The sequence below is a fragment of the Biomphalaria glabrata genome, chromosome 8 (assembly GCF_947242115.1).
Source record: "Biomphalaria glabrata chromosome 8, xgBioGlab47.1, whole genome shotgun sequence".
Lineage (NCBI taxonomy): Eukaryota > Metazoa > Mollusca > Gastropoda > Planorbidae > Biomphalaria > Biomphalaria glabrata.
Window position 1 is genome coordinate 4,363,212 of NC_074718.1, and position 22,971 is coordinate 4,386,182.

General features: G+C 39.6%; 1 protein-coding gene across 2 annotated transcripts in view; it reads right to left on the reverse strand.

Moving 5' to 3' along the window:
* LOC106054706 (protocadherin-1-like) overlaps positions 1-22,971 on the reverse strand; it is a 64,547-nt gene that overhangs the window by 24,145 nt on the left and 17,431 nt on the right. For both annotated transcript variants that reach the window (XM_056039626.1, XM_013210692.2), the window contains exon 2: positions 13,855-16,649. In XM_056039626.1, coding sequence (XP_055895601.1) covers positions 13,855-16,554 — 2,700 coding nt within the window. In that variant the 5' untranslated portion in view covers positions 16,555-16,649. The remainder of the gene's footprint in view (positions 1-13,854; positions 16,650-22,971) is intronic.

A 22,971-nucleotide genomic window follows, 5' to 3' on the forward strand; every position in this document is an offset into this window, starting at 1 on the left:
CAGGTCCTCTCAGAGCTTAACACCTCGTCTCCACCCTAGCGCTCCTATCGCTGTCAAAAAAAAAATGCGATGGGGGAAATGGACGACTGGGCGATTGCATTAGTGAAAACAGGTTTGAACAGCCTCAGTGGAACCAATCCGATTGTCACCTCCATTAAACAAAGAAACAGACTTTAACAGAGTGGAGGGCGACATTTCTAGCGGCTGGACAACAGTCTTGCGTCTTACATGTAAACCAATTCTACCAAGAGGAAGCCAGGTTTAAACCGAAAAGGATTTTTTAAAAAATAATTTTGGGATTAACATATGGCTTAGCACCTATGCAGCATCCTATATTTAAGAATTAATAAATTATATTAATAATAAAGATTGTGTTTCCCTGTATAGAGTCTCAACACTGGCAGTGCCAGAAAATGAATTTCAGTTCATTTCTATAATAATAATAATAATAATAGTAATAATAATAATAATAGTAATAATAATAATAATAATAGTAATAATAATAATAATAGTAATAATAATATTAATAGTAATAATAATAATAATAGTAATAATAATAATAATAATAAAACATGAATAAGAGTTAAAAGTCCCAGAGGTGCAGGTCTTTGTGGGAGTCTGGCATTACTCGTATCAACCGAGGGGGATAATGACAACTGACCTCACAAATACCCTTAACATTCCTAGGAAGATTCTCATTGCATGTCAGAGGGCGGTACTGTTGCGGACCTGCCACATCACCAGAAAATGTTTCAGTGGAAACTGATAAAGGGACTGCAATGAATTGTTTCTCTTTAACGAACTATAAAGAGTTTTTGTTCTTTACTTACATATTCATTTCTGACGATGACTGAAAGTTTAAGTTTTTGATAATAATAATCTTTATTTAGCTGAAAGGCTATGTGAATAACGTTCGACGTTTGACCTTTTTTTTTTACGTGAATATAACTGGTTCTTCTAATTAAAGATTAGCTCAGCATTGTAAAATGCTTTTAAATATTTTGATGGTAGGGTCAGATTAAATATTCAGATTAAAAGATGAAAAATGCTTTCATAAACTTTCCTATAGGGCACAAATCTATGGGGAATAGAGAGAATAGAGAGAGAGAGAGAGAGACAGGGAGAAACATAGACACAGAGATAGACAGAGATGAGAAAGACAGAGACAAACAGAGACAGTGAGAGAGAGAGAGAGAGAGAGAGAGAGACAGACAAGAGAGACAGTCAGGCAGAGAGAGACAGACATATATAAAGACAGAGGCAGACAGAGACAGTATAGACAGATAGAGAGAGAGACAGACAGAGACAGAGAGAGAGACAGACAGAGAGAGAGACAGACAGAGAGAGAGACTGACAGAGACAGAGAGAGACAGAAAGAGAGAGACAGACAGATAGAGAGAGAGACAGACAGAGACAGAGAGAGACAGACAGATAGAGAGAGAGACAGACAGAGGCAGAGAGAGACAGATAGAGGCAGAGAGAGGCAGACAGAGACAGTATAGACAGATAGAGAGAGAGACAGACAGAGAAAGAGAGAGACAGACAGAGACAGTAAAGACAGATAGAGAGAGAGACAGACAGAGGCAGAGAGAGACAGACAGAGGCAGAGAGAGACAGATAGAGGCAGAGAGAGACAGACAGAGACAGACAGAGAGACAGACAGATAGAGACAGAGAGAGAGACAGACAGAGACAGACAGAGACAGACAGAGACAGTATAGACAGATAGAGAGAGAAAGAGAGATGTTCATTCATCAAGAAGTGGATGAGCACAGAACCGCGACGGACAACGAAGTTGTGAAAGAGTCAGCAGTGAGTACTCACAACACAACCAAGGGGCTACGGGACAAAAGAAGAAAACTGAATTTCCTTTAATAGAACGGAACGTCAGGGATCAAACCCTGGACTATCTCACGTGGTTTGTGTGGGTGGGGGGGGGGCACATCACACACACACACACAAACAAACTGCAACAGATCTCCAAAACCTAACTCCATAAAAAAAAAAACATTCCAAAAAAAAAAAAAAAGATATTTCCATAGCATGAGACCATCTCACGTCGAAAACGAGGCTCCTTTGTAACGTGTGATTATTTAGATGACAAAATCCTGACCAATCGTAATAGGCCAGACATTTTTTTTTTTGGAAACGGGGATTCTCTTTTCCCATTGGATAATACCAGCTTTCATTTTCTCCGTTTCACCCCCCAGATTCGCGAGAGTATGTGTTTGTGTGTATGCGTGTCGTCTGTTAATGAGCGTTCGAAATCGAAACAGACGATGGTCACGTCTCTAATGACCCAGAGTTTCTGAGCAGACGACATAGGCGAGCTCGTCTTCCAAAGGGAGGGAATTCGGAAAGGGACTAAAGGCGAGTGTCAAGTATGAATAGGATTAGACCAAGAGCAAGGGTCAACGGACACGGAGGGTGTCATCTGATTGCTAGTTGGGTGATTAAATACTCATGAGCGTCGAGATGACAAAACAGATCTAGCTACAAGAAGCGTGAAAACAGTCGCCAGGACCGAGGGAAATGGAACACTAACCATAAGAAGTGATAGTATGCCATTCTGTCCAGAATATTTCACATTCTTGGCATACACAAATAACTTATTTTCTGGCTTTTTAGAGAACTGCTGATGTAGACTATACTATACTGAATAATGAAATAAAGTCTAAGGAAGATATATAGAGAGTATCCACTTTTAATGTTTATGAAGTGAAGTTCCCCTTTCAGACATTGTGGTCTATAGGGCAGATGATGTAGAGGTCATCTGTTTCTGTGGCCTACACTTAACGAGAGTGTCATGTGGCCAGCACAACGACCAACCGCCTTTATTTTCCCTAACTAATATCAGGTACCCATTGGAGTTGAGTGGACTCACTGGCGTCTTTAAAATCCCGAAATTCAAAATCCCAGTCTTCACCAGGATTCAAACCCGAGACCCCCGGTTCGGAAGCCAAGCGCTTTACCGCTCAGCCACCGCGCCTTATGAAGATACAAGAAAAGAAACGCTATAGTTTCTTATAGATCTACGACGTCCACTAACTCAGTTACTTATATATGTAGCGTTTCTGACTTTAAACAGTCACCCCCGATCTGTGCTGGCCATCACCCCTATACTTCGCCTCTGTAAAGTTTACATGTATCTTCTTCAGCATCATGCTATGGTGAAACAAGCAATATACATATATAAAATACTTTTTAAAGAATAATGCTTGTCTAATGGGGAGATGAGTCCACATTTACAGCCATATCTCTAAAAACTGAAGATTTAGATCCCTTTTTTATAATAAAAAAAAAAACTAATTAACATTGTTTGATTTGCTAATTGCATAATTTTTTTGATTGCTTCATGTTTTGTTAAGGAAAATTGAATAATTGTGCAAAGTTTCATTTTGATTCGAGAATGAGAAGTGGGGGAAATAGCGTGTTCAAAATGTGTACCTGACAGACAGACAGACAGACAAACAGATAGTTAATATATGTTTTGAAAAAAAAAAAAAAAAAAAAAAAAAAAAAAAAAAAAAAAATATTCCCATTTATAAAAGCTTGATCTAAAGTGCAAGTCCAGTTTTTACAAAAAATCTAAGGAGAATATATCTGCGAATGTATTTTCATTGTATAATAATGGCTACACCTATTCCAATCAAAGCGTCTCGTAAATAAATATGTACTGAGTCAGGCATTTCTCAAATTGCACCAAAACTATATTCGAAATAGTGCTAAAGATAAACACCCTATAACGCTACACTATACTAATCATTTATATGACCGATCATTATTAAAGCTATTATACATCTTAATTATACATTGTGGCCGACATCAATAATATAATTCTTCAATGTGTAATCTTATGGTTATAAATATTTCCTTTCCTCTGTGCTCCGTTTAAAAAAGAAATCGAATTTAACTTTTTCACGTTTCATTATCTATTACTTGCAAATGGAGAAAAATCTGGCAACAGGTTTTTTTATTTGAAAAGATACGCTGACTATCATGGTTGTCAGATTGATTGTAAGCCGCTGTACTTGACAATTACATGGATCTCAAGGTACCAGGGCTATCATTAGGCTGTACAGTGGCTCTGTAGAGAGTCGGGCTTCTAATTACCTTCTGATGGGTGACAGCTTTGCGATCGATGGAGAAGCGGGAAGCGAGAGAGCCGGAGATGGCACTCGTAGATTTTTGAAAATTAGACTTGAACTGAATGACACACGAAACGGAGTCTGGCTGCGATGGTAACGACTGTTTCATGTTTGGTCTGGTACAGAGGCGTATACAAATAATGTTCATGAAAGGCTCGGCCCATGTTTTGAAGGGGAGGAGGGGATCTTCGTAATACATGTAAAACATGGGCATGTGTATTTCTAGGCTTAACTTATCGAGTTTTTTTTTTTTTTTTTTTTTTAGAAACTTGAAGGCGCTATAGGAAAGTGACAAAAAAGAGGGAAGGGGCGACTTGCCGCCTTTCTACCCAGGGACTTACAGTCCTTCCAACAAGATACGCCCCTGTTCTGATCATTAATCTTAATCTTGAACCTCAAACATAAGACTAACAAGGAGATCATATCGGCTAGAAAAACAAGCTTGAGCGTGGGGTCTGGAATGAGAGAGAGAGAGGGAGAAGAGAGAGAGAGAGAGAGAGAGCAAATGTTTGTGTGTATGTATATGAGAGAGAGAGAGGGGGAGAGAAAGAGACATAAGAAAAACTGTTGAGGCCTCCAGTAATAGTGACAAGAGTGTAGAAAGTGAACGAACTTCCAGACGACTTGCCACCACACACACACGCGCACACATCAATAGACTCAAACCAGATCTAGAGACACGCTAATACGAAAATAATTGCGCGTATGGCGCCGGCCTCCATCCCCCCCCCCCTTTCCCCAGGCACTCAAGTTTCTTCCATTTTCCGTCCGTCTCATTAAATCCTTCTTTCAAATTGCCCCCCCCCCCCCCAACCCCTCAAGTCCTTCTCACACACGCCCCACAGGCTTCCACCGGAAGTGACCTATACGCAGAAAGCGAAAGTGTCCAATACTCGGACGGATCAAACATTGTATCTGTTTCTCCTCCAGTGGGCAGCGTGACCAAGAGCGAAAGGATAATCCAATAGTTCACGGTTGGAGTCCTGGTCAAGTGACAATTTTTTGGGGGGATCCTGGGGTCTGCCGCGAAGGCCCCACCAAGCCACCCCCCCTCCTCGTCCCTTGATCATTTTACTCTAATTAGTACCCGACATCCAGAGAGGAAGAGGAAGAAGGGGAAAAAAAAGAGGAGGAAGCAGTAGGTCACGAAGGAAATAATTACTTAAGCCAGAATTTCTAAACCAGGGGGAGAGGGAGAGAAGGAGAGAGAGAGAGAGAGACGGAGAGAGAGAGAGAGAGAGAGAGTGTGTGTGTGTGTGAGAAAGCAGTTCCCTCCCCTTATTTTTTTAAAGAATTAAAATCATGTATTAGCAGTCTTGCTATAAATCCATATTTTATGAAATTAAGTTCAATTCATATTACTACCAATTTTAAAACCAATATTTTCCGTTTAACTAACAGAACTTGACTTGTTCGTCAGCTGCAACACAGTGGAATTTCAAACGTGAGCAAATCCACCGACTCATTTTCGTGTCCCTTTTTCGTAACTATCACCTCGTGCTTCAATTCTCTAGGACAAGGGTCGGCAACCTGCGGCTCGCGAGCCACATGCGGCTCTTTGGATATTAAGCTGCGGCTCTTTAGTTCCATACTCAAATATTATTTATTTTATCGAAAAAAAAATTGAATCGATTAACTAATATCAGCCACTTGTACTCACTTTTCACTGCACCCCCTCCCCGTGTCTTCAAATGTAACATATTTACAGGAGGAAGAACTCAACTTTCTTCTGTCTTATCACTTGATATAGATGTGTCTTGCGACAGACAAGACATGACACAAGTTGGCTTTTTTTGTCAGGTATATGTCTTTCCAAGAATTGCTACCGCTCTCATGACAAACTAGAGGAGAAGATTTGGCGAATGCCGTGCAAAAATGCCTTTAAGATAATAAGATCGATTTACATAAAATCCTCTCAAAAGCAACTGATGAAGCCAGAAGTAAGACAGGAAAAAATAAAAGAGAATCTCCACGAAATTGTTACGTTTCACTGCTTAATACACTAAGAAGGGCTTTTCAAAAGCACTCTACCATTGTTAGTTAAAAGAATTCTGAAACGAAATGGAGACTCAGCATTCCAACCTCCTTGTTAACAATAAAATGCGATTGCTTTCTACTGGTATGGTGTTAAATCTTCTAGCTTTGTGCTTGAATAAAATAAATACATTCCTAAATGTGAAAGGAATTAATCACCCTGAATTAGAAAACGGCAAAAGGTTACAAAAATGTTACGTTATGATGGATATATCAGCAAAAGTAAATGAGACGAATGTAAATCCACAAGGAAATGGAAACCCAACCGATGTTTTGGTAGATGATAAGAGCGGTGGCTGAGCAGTAAAGCGCTTGGTTTCCGAACCGGGGTCCCGGTTTAGGATCCTGGTGAAGACTGGGATTTTTAACCTCTGAATATTTTTTTGCGCTTCTAAATACACCCAACTCTAATGGGCACCTGACATTAGCTGGGGAATGTAAAGGCGATTGGTCTTTATGCTGGCCAAGTGACACCCTTGTTAACTGTGGGCCATAGAACGAGATGACCTTTTACACCAACTGCTCTTTAGATCGCAATGTATGAACGGGGAACTTTACTTTACTTATTTAGAGCGGCAAATGACTTCATGTTCACTTTCTAAAGTAATATCACGATAAAACCAATGCAACTGTTGACAGGAATTACGTTAGCACAGTTATTTTTTTTTAAATTACAGATAAATTTGCTGAGCATTTCAAAACCATCAAAACCACTCTAGCATTCATAGTAAATCCCCTTAACACAACTATTAATGAAATCCACATTGAGCCATTTGGAATTGATAGTGGACTTTAAAAGTAAAGCTTTGTGGAGTGGAGAATTTACAGAGTTGAAAATCAAGTTAGAAGTCCAGAAATGTAGGTAACACAACAAAAGTGGACATCTTTCAAACAAATGCTGCAAGTTGAGACACTTATATTCGACGCATGGAACAGTCTTTCAGATTGCTACAGTGAAGTGAAACGGTTTGCAATTGGAAAGCTAACTATCTTCGGATCGACATATTCGTGCGAACAAGTGTTTTCTTGCATGAACATAATTAAAAGTAAAGTAAGAAGCCAACTAACAAATGAAAATGTAGAGACGTGTTTGAAACTAAAAACAAGCTATGAGCCAAATTTATTCAAACTTTCTTTAACAAAAGCCATCGCTCCCATTGAATTTGTTTGCTCAATTGTTTTATTATTGAAGTACAAGATAATGTTGCATGTAAATGTTTATTTTTTTTTACTATATTTACTTCCGTGATGGGTAATTATCTAATAATGGTGTACATGTAAATTAGGAGTGAGTCTGGTGTGAATGTACACTTTGGTTTCTTATAGTTATAATGTTTTTTGTTTGGTGTAATGCACAAATTGTATGATGTGTATGTGCGTGGACAATAGAGATTATTATTATTATTTATATTATCTAATTTGTTGTGAAATACACTAGTCACATATAAAAAAATCCCGGTATATTTTTTTCATTATGAATAAATAGATTCGTTTTATTTATCAAAGAACTTTTATTTATGCAAGTACTATTTATAGTAGGCAAGAAAAAAAAACACTTTGTGGCTCTTTAAAAGCTTTGAAATTAAGTAAATTGTAATTTTTGGCTCTTCCGACTCCAAAGGTTGCAGACCCCTGCTCTAGGAGAAACATAGCATTCTTTTCTTTGCAACTCTAAGAATGACGCCATATGTTGTTGTTTTTTTAAAATGATGTTTCACGTGTTATGTTCTTAAAAAAACAAACAAGTTCCCTCCACACACACACACACACAAAAAGGTAAAGATCAGTAATTTTTTTTTCAAACTTTTACAATCAGAGTCTAGTTTTTGTTTTCTTCGGTATCCCCATTTCATTAACACACACACACACACACACTGAATGGTACAGTACAAACTTTCTTGATACCAAAACGTTACGATCCAAAACGATGCAGACACGATGCCCTGCGCTGTACATGACACGGCCATCTCTAGACTACAAATGAAAAGATTTTTTTTACTTACAAGAAAAACAAGAAAAAAAAAAAAAATATAAAAATATGAATATAAGATGTTAGATAGCTAGTCTAGTTAGTTGGATTACGCACTTTAATGTACTGACAGTGAACGGATATTTTAGAATGACGACATAGACTTTGGGGTTAGAGGTTAAGATTGACTTATAGGAATCAGTTACCGCTTGAGGGGATAACATCGTTCTATAGTGACAGACTAGACTGTGGCCCATTCTGTGATAAACGTTTGTTTGAAGTTCACCTTGAGTCAACTTGGTCATTGAGTCTGTGTTCCTGTTAGTACCTTATCTGTATTTGTGACGGTGTGCATGATTTCCAAGAACTCGCGATTGAAATACATCAAACAAGATACGCATGCATCTAGGATAAATAATCATCTTTAGAAACACTTCAGCTACATCTGACTTACACATGCATCCGTTACAAAGAATAACTGATAATGAATTTCATGAAGGAGAGAGGGAGAGAACTGATACAGTTTAACGTTTTTTTTTAATAAGTAAACTCCCCCTCACCCCTTTCAGAACCTGCGATCCTCATCCAATACGAGGCAGGTGATGTAAAGGTTATCTGCTTCTGCGGCCCATTGTTAACAAGAGTGTCATGTGACCAGAACAACAACCGACCGCCTTTACTTTTCCCCAACTAATATCAGGTACATATAAGAGCTGAGTGGACTCACAGGCGCCTTAAGGATACCAAAATTTAAAAAATCACAATCTTCACCAGGATTCGAACCTCGGTTCGGAAGCCGGGCGCCTCCCCATTTTTTTGAATGATTGTGTACTTTTTGTGCTGATGTTTTGGCGGTCGGAAAACCACACGACCGGCCCGCGGGTCGAAGTTTGGGCATCACTGGGTCAGATTCTAGAGCATTGGGTGGCCTGAAATACGAAAGGGGGGGGGGGGGATTGCGTGGTACATAAGACTTTTATTTTTAACACATTAAAATGACATCACGAATTTTGTTTTTGAGTAGTCGGTAGGTGTTATCAGGCCATCATTTTGCTAATAATTAAGAGATCAAATTCAAACATTTATGGGAATATACAAAACGCATTTTAACGATTACTTTAGCAGATGAAGTCTGATTTCAATATGGTTAGCTAAATTAACATATTTTATAAAAATTTTCCATCAGATTGAACATCAAATAATTAAAACTAAAAGGATAAATGCTCAGTGTTATTGTAGAAGAGGGACCTGTATAGAAACCATGAAGCCAGCTCCAATATCAAATCTCATGGCAAGCATATCATTAGATCTATACTCTCGTTACTCACAACGAGCAGGTTAAGGCTATACTCTATTGAAAATAGAAGAGTTTCGATACTGACGAAAAAAAACTATAAATAGCTATCTTTTACTTTGGTGTATCCGGTCACATTCCGGTGTATAAAATAAAGTGCTGATAATCTGTCCAATGTGTTTACGTTTGAAGCACTTCATAATTCCAATATAGAGGAAGAATAGGACGTTCAGTCTTGGACTTAAAAACTCACTAATGGGCCACCAGGCTCAACACATACAAATTAAGACATATTATACAAGTAGGCTACAGAAAACCAGGCGAGATGGACCACCATTTCAGACCATGGATATAGGAATAAAACAACTCTTGTGTTGGTCTATTACAGTAAAGCGAAGGCCAGTGATATCAGAGCCCATGGATATAAGAATAAAACAACTCTTGTGTTGGTCTATTACAGTACAGCGAAGGCCTGTGATATCAGAGCCCATGGATATAGGAATAAAACAACTCTTGTGTTGGTCTATTACAGTACAGCGAAGGCCTGTGATAACAGAGCCCATGGATATAGGAATAAAACAACTCTTGTGTTGGTCTATTACAGTACAGCGAAGGCCTGTGATATCAGAGCCCATGGATATAAGAATAAAACAACTCTTGTGTTGGTCAATTACAGTACAGCGAAGGCCTGTGATATCAGAGCCCATGGATATAGGAATAAAACAACTCTTGTGTTGGTCTATTACAGTAAAGCGAAGGCCAGTAATGACAGAGAGACATCTAATTAGAAATTTATGACTTGTTCTCTTTGTTGTAGACCCAAGTCAATAGACACTCAGTATTGACTAAGTCAGTGCTCTAGGGAGCATTCATTTACGAGGTCTTACAAAGGAAAAAGGAGTCTGGCCAAAGTGGAGGGGAAAAAAAATACACGAAAAGATACAGTAGAGCGCCTCAAATGACGTCATTGGAATATGTATACAATTTTGATTGCAAAATTTAAGAGAACTAATAATACACCAGGAAATGACGCATGGTGTTTTTGTAATGGACCTCATTCACCAATCGTAAACAAAACAACATTTAGCCACGTGATAATATTGATAAAACAATGAAAGTTACGTATCACGTGACAGCCTTTATGGATTGCGTAATCAGTATAGAAGATATAGAGAACCACGTGGCAAAATGTTTGTTTACGATTGGTGAATGAGGTCCATTAAATTGAAACACCAATGAATTTTTTCTTGAAATAGAACATTTTGTTCCGTCCTTGAAACACATCCTAATTTTATATAAACAATTTTACCATATTTTTGTGTTACAAAAGGTATTTCAAAGTCCTAAAGTAGCTGACACCTTCATTGGAAGAACTAAACTGACAGACGTTAAATAGCACTTCCTCCTGTGTCTGTTCTCTTCTGAAAGGTCTCTTTCACAACTAACGTACTGGAACACTCAGCAAAGAATTGTTCAAACCTGTTTCAATCATTTTAAATTGTTATTTAACCTTGGTTGGTAACAATAATAGAATATGCATCCTCTGTTTGGGACCCCTCAACTCAAGAAAACAATAAGAAAATGATACAGACACAAAATAGAGCAGTGAGATTCATAACAAACGAATATTCACATTTGACTAGAGAAACACTTTTAGTAAAATCCCAAAATTTAGAAAGCCTTCAGGACAGAAGACTCAAAAGTAAAGTAGCAATTATACATAAAACACTGAACCATAATCTTCAAATACAAAAACAAAATTTAATAAAATACTCAGAAAGACACAAAAAGAAAGGCACATTCCTCGTCCCATATGCTAGGACAAATTTGTACAAATACTCATTCTTCCCTAGTGCTACAAGAGCATGGAATGGGTTGCCTGAGCCAGCCAGGAAAACCACTGACTTGGTAGAATTTAAGTCATTGGTTAATATGCATGACTAAATGCATGACGCGTAGGACGTATTAATCTTTTTGAAGTAACGTCTGTATTATATAAGATAAGATAAGAAGATAGAATTACTTTTTTCTACGTGTCGCCATTCTGTTCACGTCCACGTGGAGAAGAGGTCAAGGGCAGAGGTCAAGGTCAGATGATTGTGTACATGCATGGAAACAAAGTCTGTTCTCGGCGACGTCGCTAATGGAGGACTCCGTACTTTGCTCATTAAAATTATTTTTTTTTTAAAATTTATTTTAACTTGAACATTGCTCCCCACTACGATTGAAGTCTTCTTCCAGAAAGCGTGGCTACTTTACTTCGAAGAGGCGTTGGGTAACCCTTGTTCTGGTTTCCCTTAGGGCGCCGTAGGGTGCCAATCAGATACTTTAATTCGAAGAGTCTCCCCGCGAGCCTTTACCCCATTCAGCTCCCTCTTGGCTCCCCGCTTTGTATTTTTTACAGATTCCTCCAAGGTGATGCATTTTTATTGCTTGGGACTTGTTTCAAGCCTATTGGGTCAGAGGTTAACAGTTATCACTTGGGCGAGCTCGGGGGAGGGGAGAGATTCCCCTGCGACACTTTGGGATTTGAGAGTTTTTTCAGAATTTTTTTTTTTTTACTTAAAAATTTTCTTTGAAGAATTTCTTTTCATGTATTAATTGGTCTAATTATTTATCTTAGAATCACCAAACTTTAGACTATTCAATGACCATAGACCGGTAGAGATTGGCCGAATGGTCTAATGGGACAAATCAGAAAAATTTCGATATATTGGTAGTTTTTTATATTATTATTATTGAACTGAATAATTAAGATTGTTTTTGATGGTATATAAATGTTTATAATCTACAATTAGATGTAAAAAAATCAATGTTTGCTTGGTGTAGAAAAGATAATGCTTAGTCGAATGTATGGTTAGTTAGATATGTAGACAGACAGGCAAACATGCAGAAAGACAGACAGACAGACAGGTTGATAGATAGATAGATAGATAGATAGATAGATAGATAGATAGATAGATAGATAGATAGATAGATAGATAGATAGATAGATAGATAGATAGATAGACAAGATATATATATATATATATATATATATATATATATTGAGAGAGAGAGAGAGAGAGAAAGAAAGAGAGAGAAAGAGAGAGAGAGAGAGAGAGAGATAGATAGATAGATAGATAGATAGATAGATAGATAGATAGATAGATAGATAGATAGATAGATAGATAGATAGATAGATAGAGATATTCAGATATTCAGAAAAAAATACAGTTTACTCCAGGGGGTTTGTACAGAAAAAAAAGTTTTAGCTATCTAGGCCTTACACTTCAACCCAGAAAAACATAAATTTAAACTAGAAGCACTCATTTCTATTTATAGCACTTTTGAAATGAAATCAAAACATTCTAGAATGCCAATCGATGACCTTGATGATCTGCGTAACCTTGGGCTAATAAATAGCTTGAAGATATTTTAAATCGTATTTTTCAGTGCAAATTGGTTATATCTAATCATTCATCTTTTAATTGCTAGAACTGTCCTGTTTACTGCATACAAATGTTAATTTTTTAAAGACAGGAACTACTTTTTTAAGCATGTAAATTTTCGCGCGAAGTAATCGCTTTGAGTTTATGCAAAGCTGTAATTGGGCTTTATTATTCCCAAATTGTTCTAGGGTGAAGAAATGTGACACCTTTTTTCATGGCCACAGGCTTGTAAGGGTGTTGTGTGTCCAGGACAATGATGTGCAGATGTTTGTTCATCAGATGTCAAATATCAACTACACAAAGAGAAAAAAATAAACAGGACTCAAACCTAGTACCTTTGGGCTCCATAGCTCACCATTTCATAACTTGGATCAGATCATCCAATTTTGTTGGAAAGGTGATGAAACAGTTTTTACTTTGTGGCAAGTTTTATGTCATCCATATATTATGCTATGGAGTCTGTGTATAGTTAATGGAGTCTGTGTATACTTAGTGGAGTCTGTGTATACTTAGTGGAGTCTGTGTATAGTTAGTGGAGTCTGTGTATAGTTAGTGGAGTCTGTGAATAGTTAGTGGAGTCTGTGTATAGTTAATGGAGTCTGTGTATAGTTTAGTGGAGTTTGTGTATAGTTAGTGGAGTCTGTGTATAGTTAGTGGAGTCTTTGTATACTTAGTGGAGTCTTTGTATACTTAGTGGAGTCTTTGTATACTTAGTAGAGCTTGTGTATACTTAGTGGAGTCTGTGTATAGTTAGTGGAGTCTGTGTATAGTTAGTGGAGTATGTGTATAGTTAATGGAGTCTGTGTATAGTTAGTGGAGTCTGTGTTTACATAGTGGAGTCTATCTTTACTTAGTGGAGCCCGTGTTACCGTGTATACTTTGTGGAGTCTATCTTTACTTATTGGACTATTTTTACTTGGTGGAGTCATGTATATTTGGTGGATTTTATAAATACTTAGCGGAGTCTACATATACTTACATGTACCCTGTCCTCAGGTAAAAACTTGACAGTTTTAAATGTTGAGAACGAGGTCTTGTTATGGAGCTCCAGTGACGTCTGCCTCGCGTAGTCAGGGTCGGCCTCAAAGCTAAGATCCTGTTTCATCTTACGTTTCAGCCTTTCCTGCTCGGTGTCGCCGCTCTCCATCACAGCAGTGGACATATCCACGCCAGGTTTGTACATATCGTGCGAGTCCACCTTGCAACGGCCACCTTCCCTTTTTCTGTCCACCTGCCGGATGACGCAGATGGCTATCAGCACGGCCACGCCGATGACGGCCGTAACGCAGACCAGAGCCACGATGATAGCCATGTTGGCGCCGGCGACGTGATCGTCCTCCTGGGGCTCGGCAAAGGTGCCGTTGGACAAGAGAACAGTGATGCTGACATCTCTCTGGGACTCGAGGTAAACCACGCCGTTGTCTCTGGCCATTACTGTCAATATGAAAGTCCCAACATCGTTGACGGACAGTCTCTTGGCCAGAACCAGCTCTCCATTCATAGAGTTCATATAGAACATTCCCTTTTCATTTCCTCTCAGAATAGAAAATTTCACGGAAGAGTTCTCTCCCGAATCTGCGTCTTTGCACTCCATTTTGAAAACCGCGCTTCCTGGAGGTGAAGTCATTGGGATGAAAAAAGTGCTATTGAACTCGTTCGGGTAGAGAATTACAGGCTTGTTGTCATTGTCGTCGGTGACAGTGACAGTGACATAGGCAGTGTCAAAGTAGGTCGGTTTGGAATCATCTACTACCAGAATATCAAAGCTGTAACGATCCTGCGTTTCGCGGTCCAGTGGCGCCTTGGTGGACAGTATCCCAGACAGTTCGTCGAGAAAGAAAAGGTCGGAATAGGTGAAATTTGGCGGGAATCTGTAACGCAGGTGGTTCTCTGAGACAATATCCGGGTCGTTGGCTGACACGCTGCCAACTACGGTGTTCTGGGGCCGATTTTCTTGAACTCTGAGCTCGAAATGGGGCGAGGTGAACTTGGGAGGGTTGTCATTTATATCCGCCAGAGCCACGGTCACTGTGACTGAAGAGGACAGAGGAGGGGCGCCGTTGTCCTTGGCCTGGACGACCAACTCGTAGAGGGGCACGTCCTCCCTGTCCAGGGTTTTCATGGCCTTGATGACGCCCGATGTCGGGTTCATGTGAAATTTTTTGTCCGGGTTGACGAGTAAGGAGTAGGATACGCTGTCGCCGTCCGGGTCCACGGCCTGAATTTGCGCGACGAACTGGCCGACGTAATTCTCTTCATCGAAGTTAATCCTGTAGGAGCTTCTCGTGAATACAGGCGGGTTGTCGTTGACGTTCTGTACAAACAGGATGAACGAGGAGGAGTCGCTCAAGGGAGGGTCTCCCCCATCCTGGCAGGTGATGTTGACGATTTCCCTCTGGCTCTTCTCGTAATCCAGGGGCGCGTTCAGAATGACGGTGAGGATAGACTCCGAGCCGGGGAAATGCTGGAGGATGAAGTGGTCATTCGACATGTTGCAGGATATGACCGAGTTTTGGCTGCTGTCGCCGTCAGAGACTGACACGTGCGCCACGTAGCTGCCAACTGACATGGATTCCTTGATATAAGGGGAGGGGAGTGTGATGTCAATTTCAGGTGCGTTGTCATTCACATCAAGCACGTCAATTTGAACAGTGGCCTGGGAGGATCTCATCGGATAGCCATTATCATTGACCGTCACCCCAAACCGGAATGTCCTGTCCTTCTCAAAGTCAAGTCGTTTTAACAAAGACACTTCACCGCTGGACTCATTGATCGTGAAGTATTCTGTAATTTTCGGAGACGTGGGGACAGTGAAGGTATAAGACAGCCTGGCATTTTCTCCCTCGTCAGGGTCGCTGGCCTGTAGTTGTAGAACCACTGACCGCTCCGCCTTGTCCTCGGGCACACTGGCATTAAAGAAGGCCTTGGCGAATATTGGCGCATTGTCATTAACGTCAATGACTCGGATGTTGACAATGACGGTCCCCGTGAGTTGGGGAAAGCCACCATCCTCTGCCGTGATCTTCAATCTGTATGATGATACACTTTCCCTGTCTAATTTTTGCTTGAGGACCACTCCAAGTTCTGTTAAACCGCTGCCGGCATTGGGGATAACCCGTAGCTCAAATATGCCATTACCACCTTCCATGGTATACGTCTGTACAGTATTGTTTGGCGGGGAGTCCCGATCTATGGCCCCGCTTGTCATCAAAATCTGGCCAACTTCCAAAGACTCTGGAGCGTCTAGGGTCGTCTCGTTGGAAGGAAATTGCGGGGCATTGTCATTGATATCTTCCAGCGTGACAATCACTTTAATTATCTTAAGCAGAGAATAACCGCTGTCTTTGTTCCCCCGGAAAATGCTGACGTCGAACGCGATGACGCAAGGCACATCCGGGCGATCACATTCCGCCTCCCGGTCTAGGACTTGCGCAGTTTTGACGGTTGACGTCTTGCGATCGATCGTAAACTTAGACACAGTGGAAGGGAGATTGTATTCCAGATTCTGAAAATCCGAAGCGTTGAACTGGCTGTAAATTAAACTGTCCCTGGCTATGTTGCCCACGTAGGTCCCGATGTCCTGTTCTTCTCGAAGCCTGTACGCTATATCCTTACTGTCCCCGTAAACGTGGGAGAAAGTCAAAGTTACGAGTATTATAATAAACTCCTGTAACTCCATGTTAAAGGAGTTGCCACTAGCACTATAGGTCTATGCCTGGTTACTTGAGTTGTAACATAGAAACACAGTTACTGATCCTTGATCCAGATTAAGACCTGGTGAATTAAACGAAATGTAACATTAGAAATATTTCGATATAAAACAATACAAGAAAAAATCAACAACAAAACTCAACAAATATTTTAAAATGTATAAATAACGGTGGCCGAGTGATAAAGCACTTGGCGTCGATCCAGAAGTCTAAATTTTTGAATCCAGATGAAGACATAACAGTGTGTATGTTTGTCTTACATGTTTCGGATCGGCCCCCGGGGGGGGGGGGGATTCTGACGGAAAAGGTTCGAACCCGGGACCATTGAGCCGACAGTCCATTCCATACCGCACGACTTGGATTTTTAGGACGGCCCTGATTTCAGCCAACTCTAATGGGAACCAGACATACAGTGAGTATGTAAAGGCGGTTGGTCGTTGTGTTGGCCACATGACACCGTCGGTAACCGTCGTCAACAAAAACAGATAAGCTGGACATTATCTGGACACAGTGATCGCAAGGTCTGAAAGGAGTTCCTTGACCTTTGCATATTAATTATCACTAAGACCAAAGTGAAAACCAAAAACTATTATTAAACGAAATAAAAAATATACAAGAAGAAATGGAATAATAGAATAATATAAACCTTCCAGTGGCGTAGCTATGGTGTGGGAGGGGAGGTCCAAAGTCCAAATTTAAAAATCCCCCAGCCCCCACATGAGGGGTCCCCTAAATGTGTGCCCGAAATTTTATTTTTATGAAATATTAAGCAATTATCTCATGTCTTGATGTCAAAATTACAGAGGCCCCTAAAAGGTCAAGCACCCCGGGGACCCCAAAACCCTAGCAACGCCACTGTAACCTTCTATAAAAAATCTTATTTGCTATGTACAAGAAAAAGAAAAAAAAACCGATAATACGACATGTGACGACATTCTGTGGACATTCGTTCAACGACTTCGACCTCCAATGATGTGTTGAGCACACCGAAGACAATGCTGAGGAGATCACAATGCTGTGTTGAAAAGGCCGTACGGACGTTTGATTCATCACTCCAACAATGCAGTCCGCATGCCCAAAAGGCATGCGGTAAAATAGAATTTAATTTTGACAAAAGATCCCTTTTAATGCGCGAATCCGAAGCTGTACCCAGGGGCACACAATTACCCCTGAGTTGAGAGGGGGAAAAAAAAAACACAACAGAATGAGGTCACGTTAGCCAATACGAGGCTAGCGAAACAAAAGCTAACGTAATGCATTAAAGTTCTTGGAAGGGGCAGGGACACGAGGGAGGGGGGGGGACGAGAAAAGGAAGAATTTGAGAAGAAAAAAAAGATTGGAAAGACAGAGGGAGAGAGAAAAACAATAGTTTTGAAGTGGATGGCAGCCAAAGAAAGGTTTTTCTATGGCAGACACTCGAGAGACTCGAAATGACTTGATCAATGCGGAAACAGAACACTTCCATTAACCTAAAACTGGATTCTCCGCTCGTTGGATAAGCTGACCGAGAGGTAGAGCGCTCAGCTGTCCACCGGACGATCTTGAGTTACTTGATGAGAAAAAGAAAAAACATGTCTTTCTACACATAAGCGGAAGACGCTTTGTTTTGCCTGGCCATGTGCTATGGGCTTGAACTGAATCTTGCCACTGAAAGAAACGTCTGTAGCTTGAAAGTAAAGCTTGATCCAAAGTCTTAAATCTAGAGCATTAGTTCCCTATGACATGTTGGAATAAAAAAATGGTATCTGGAAATTTAGGCACCGGATAATTAGGCACCGGATAATTAGGCACCGGATATTTAGGCACCGGATATTTAGGCACCCGGAAATTTAGGCACCCGGATATTTAGGCACCCGGAAATTTAGGCACCCGGATAATTAGGCACCCGGAAATTTAGGCACCGGATAATTAGGCACTTTTTGACAAGGCGGAAAATTAGGCACCGGATAATTAGGCACTCTTTAATTAGCGACCTTAATTTTGAAAGTAGGTTTAAAATGTTAACGGATATGTTATCCTTAGGCTATGGGCTATCGGTGACGTTATCAAAAAAAAAAAAAAGCAACTATAACGATTCTAACTGAATTTTCATGATATAAAAGAAAAACTGACAAAACGAGGGAAAAAATGACAATCGTGAGAATGTGTGGAAAAAATGACTCAGGATTAATAGTCATTATAAAATATAGACCTCACAGGATTCAGGGAAGGGGAGGTATAGTTGATTCTCTTCTCATTGCTTCACCTCCTTAGCCCTCCCCCCTCCACGCACTCCCACTAAAAGGAGAGGATTTGTTGCGGGTAGATGTTGAACTATGTCGTGAAAATGACGCAATGAGTCTCAAGGCTACACACTGGAGTACAGGGCAGGGTACAGCATTGAACATAACTACTCAAATGGAAGTCTGGAGAAAATTGTCTTCTTATAGTGGGAATGGAAATGAGCAGGGTGGATTTGCGCGTTACTTATAGGAATTAAATATGTTGATAAACTAAAGTAGTATACATATTTTATAATAGCATTAATATCTATTATCAACACTCCTTCTTTTATATTGTTAATGGGTAACCCCTTTAGGAAGATCTATTGTGGGAGTGTATAGGTGTGTTACGTCCTTCAAATGTGGTCATTAACTTTTATTGAATTAATATGTAGATTTATGTAATATAATGTTTATATAAATAGCAATGGAAATCGTAAAACGGCTAGAAATTACGATAAAATAAACTGTTTTGAAAATTTATAAAAAAAAGTTTATGGAGAAGACAGATGAGTTAAAAATTTAAATATCTTTTTTTTTTTTTTGAATATTGGTCTCTTATTAATACTTATTCTGCTTATAGAAGATTGTTGATGTTCCAATTTAACCCCGCCTTCTCTAGCATAAACCAAATATATTTACTACAATTGTCGAGAAGGTATGATTCCTCCATTCCTTTAGTGTTCAGTAGGCCTACCTTATACAATTAATTTTTTCTTCAGAATGAAAAAAAAAACGATAAAAAAGGTTTCATACACTCATTATTAAACACACACACACACACATATTAAAAAAACAACAAAAAAAAAAACAACAACACTCGTTTCCCTAACTTTCAAAACTGCCAATGAAATTTAACTATCTTCATTTCCCTTATATATATTATTATTCTTATTACTGTTCTTATTATTATGATGGTTTTAATAGAAATGTGTCTACCAAAGTTTTTGGAAGGCCTCTAAAGTATAATCCCCAGACTTCCATTTGAACACCTTTGTGTTTCCATACCCTTTAGTCCATTGTGTAACCTTCAGATTCACTACGTAACTTTTACGACTAAGTTTACATCTACCTGCGAGAAATCCTCTCATTTAAGTGAGAGTGTATGCGCCCCCCCCCCGCCCCGCCCATCCCATTTTAAGAGTACGACTCCTCCCTTTTCCACAAGCAGAGCAACACTCCCCGACATAATAAAAATATTTTATAATACTTTTTAATCCTAAGTATTTACATTAGTAACTAAATATTTACACAATTTGCATAATCATCAATTAAAAAAAACTCACCAGTCAACCTTAGGGGTTGGTGATGGACGGAAGCAATGAGCGGAGAATCATCTCTACCTCCCCTCCCCTGAATGCTGTGATGTCTATATTATATAATGACTCAGGAGTCATTTTTTTCCACACATTCTCATGATTGTCATTTTCCCCATTTTGTCAGCTTTTCTTTAGTTAGAATCGTTATAGTTGCTATTTTTTTTATAACGTCACCGATAGCCCATAGCCTAAGGATAACATATACGTTAACATTTTAAAACTACTTTCATAATTAAGGTCGCTAATTTAAAGAGTGCCTAATTATCCGGTGCCTAATTTTCCGCCTTGTCAAAAAGTGCATAATTATCCGGTGCCTAAATTTCCGGGTGCCTAATTATCCGGGTGCCTAAATTTCCGGGTGCCTAAATATCCGGGTGCCTAAATTTCCGGGTGCCTAAATATCCGGTGCCTAAATATCCGTAAATACGCGGTGCCTAAATATCCGGTGCCTAAATTTCCTAAATTCAAAAAAAATTAGGATATGGTTCTGATCACACATTCAACTTGTCAAACATTTGGCTAGTAGAGACTCACAGAACCCCGTAGACAGAGAACCTATAAATCAATTATAACTTCAATTAGAGACCTTGAGATCTAAATTATCAAAATAGACAGTTACTCATAAGTTTTCAAGTTTTATACAAGTCTTAAGTTTTATACAAATTTCAAGTTTTCTTTAAGCCTCAAGTATTATACAAGCATCAAGTTTTATACAAGTCTCAAGTTTTATACAAATTTCAAGTTTTCTTTAAGCCTCAAGTATTATACAAGCATCAAGTTTTATACAAGTCTCAAGTTTTATACAAATTTCAAGTTTTCTTTAAGCCTCAAGTATTATACAAGCATCAAGTTTTATACAAGTCTCAAGGTTTATACAAGTCTCGAGTTTTATGTCTCAAAATTTCTTCAGAAGTGAAGACTTCTAGTTCAAGCCTCAACCAGAACAGCTGGGTTGGGGGGGGGGGGGCAGCAGATAGGTTTGGAACTCGAGACCATCATGACCACTGAAGTACATACCACACGACCAGACAGACGTTAGAACTACCATTGCATTGGGCTGTGAACACAATCCTTTCAACGGTAATCACGTGTAGCACACCATGATTTTGTTCATGCCATAACACTATCCAACATCACAAGACCAGCCCCTCAGCTGGAACACACACGCAAAGCGGACAAGGGGAAGGCCCAGAAATACATGGCGCCGAGAGTTGGCAGCAGATAACCAAGTAGGTCTAGATGGGCAAGACGTGGGGACAGTTGCAGAGACCTGCGCCCAACCGAGACTTAAAAAAGTTTTTTTTTGGTGGCGCCCTTGACGGTCCCGGACCCTCGGGCAGAGATGAGATGAGATGAAATAGCACCAGATATTTAATATCTTATTTTATTCATATTTCTGATGACCAATAAAAGCTTACAGCATCTACTGTATAAACAAATAATTAAGTTTCACTAGTGTTAGAAGTGATATAGAAAGTAATTATTTGTTTCGGGAATAGGGTAAAGTTTTACTTATCGACGATTACGTAAAGTTGGTTAAAAAACAAGAACACTCTAAGCGACGCTAAAAGGAAGACGCTTCTTGTAGAGTAGTAGACTTGAGTACAATAGATATAGCTGACATCGGACGATTCCCTTCTTGATTATTAAATATCTTTATAGAACAACATCAGCGTCGACGACATATTTGATTGTTTCGGCCTTTCGCCGGTGTTACTGAAGTAGTTGAGTTCAGCGTTACTTCCAGTCAGATCTACAATAGACATATTGCCAAGAATCAACACCGCGCGGAGGCCTTAACACTAGCCATTCTGCTCCTCATCCAAACACGGAAATGACAATGTTGTTAACCAGCCCACATCCTTTTTTTTTTTTTTTTTTTGATGTTTCCTAATGGGAGATAATTTTGGTATGGTATCGTTTTAGTATGCTGTGACTAGTCTGAAGTGCAATGACAGAACGAGGTTAGGGTTAAAGGTCAACTAGATACTGTTGTTTAAATGTGCCACTAAAAAAATGGAGGGGGGGGGGCGCAATGGGAGAAATGTACATTGTGAAACTGGGGAGGGGGGAGGGTGTTTGCGAATATTAACTAGCAGCTGGACACAGTGATGTTGATGAGAAAATGTGTTCGACACCCACCAGCCCCGCTTCATTAAAGTTATTGCTATAGCGTTATAACTTATTGGACACACCTTACGACCTTATAGACACAATTACACGGGTACCTCGGCATTCGAACGATGCAGTATTCGACCAAAGTACTGAAGTCCCAAAGGTCATGAACTTGATCACCCGTGGCAAGCTGACCAGCACTAAGCGAATGCACGCGCCGCTTGATGCAGTCTGCCTTTGAAGGAAGACTCGAATGTTGTGTGTTGTGGCTTCTTTTTCTTTCTTTTCTCAATTTGAATCCTGAATCCATCGAAGGTCATTAGTGTAAAAAAAGAGAAGAGAAAGACAGAAGGAGAAGAGAAAGACAGAAGGAGAAGAGAAAGACAGAAGGAGAAGAGAAAGACAGAAGGAGAAGAGAAAGACAGAACGAGAAGAGAAAGACAGAACGAGAAGAGAAAGACAGAACGAGAAGAGAAAGACAGAACGAGAAGAGAAAGACAGAATGAGAAGAGAAAGACAGAACGAGAAGAGAAAGACAGAACGAGAAGAGAAAGACAGAAGGGGAAGAGAAAGACAGAAGGAGAAGAGAAAGACAGAAGGAGAAGAGAAAGACAGAAGGAGAAGAGAAAGACAGAAGGAGAAGAGGAAGGCAGAAGGAGAAGAGGAAGGCAGAAGAAGAAGAGAAAGACAG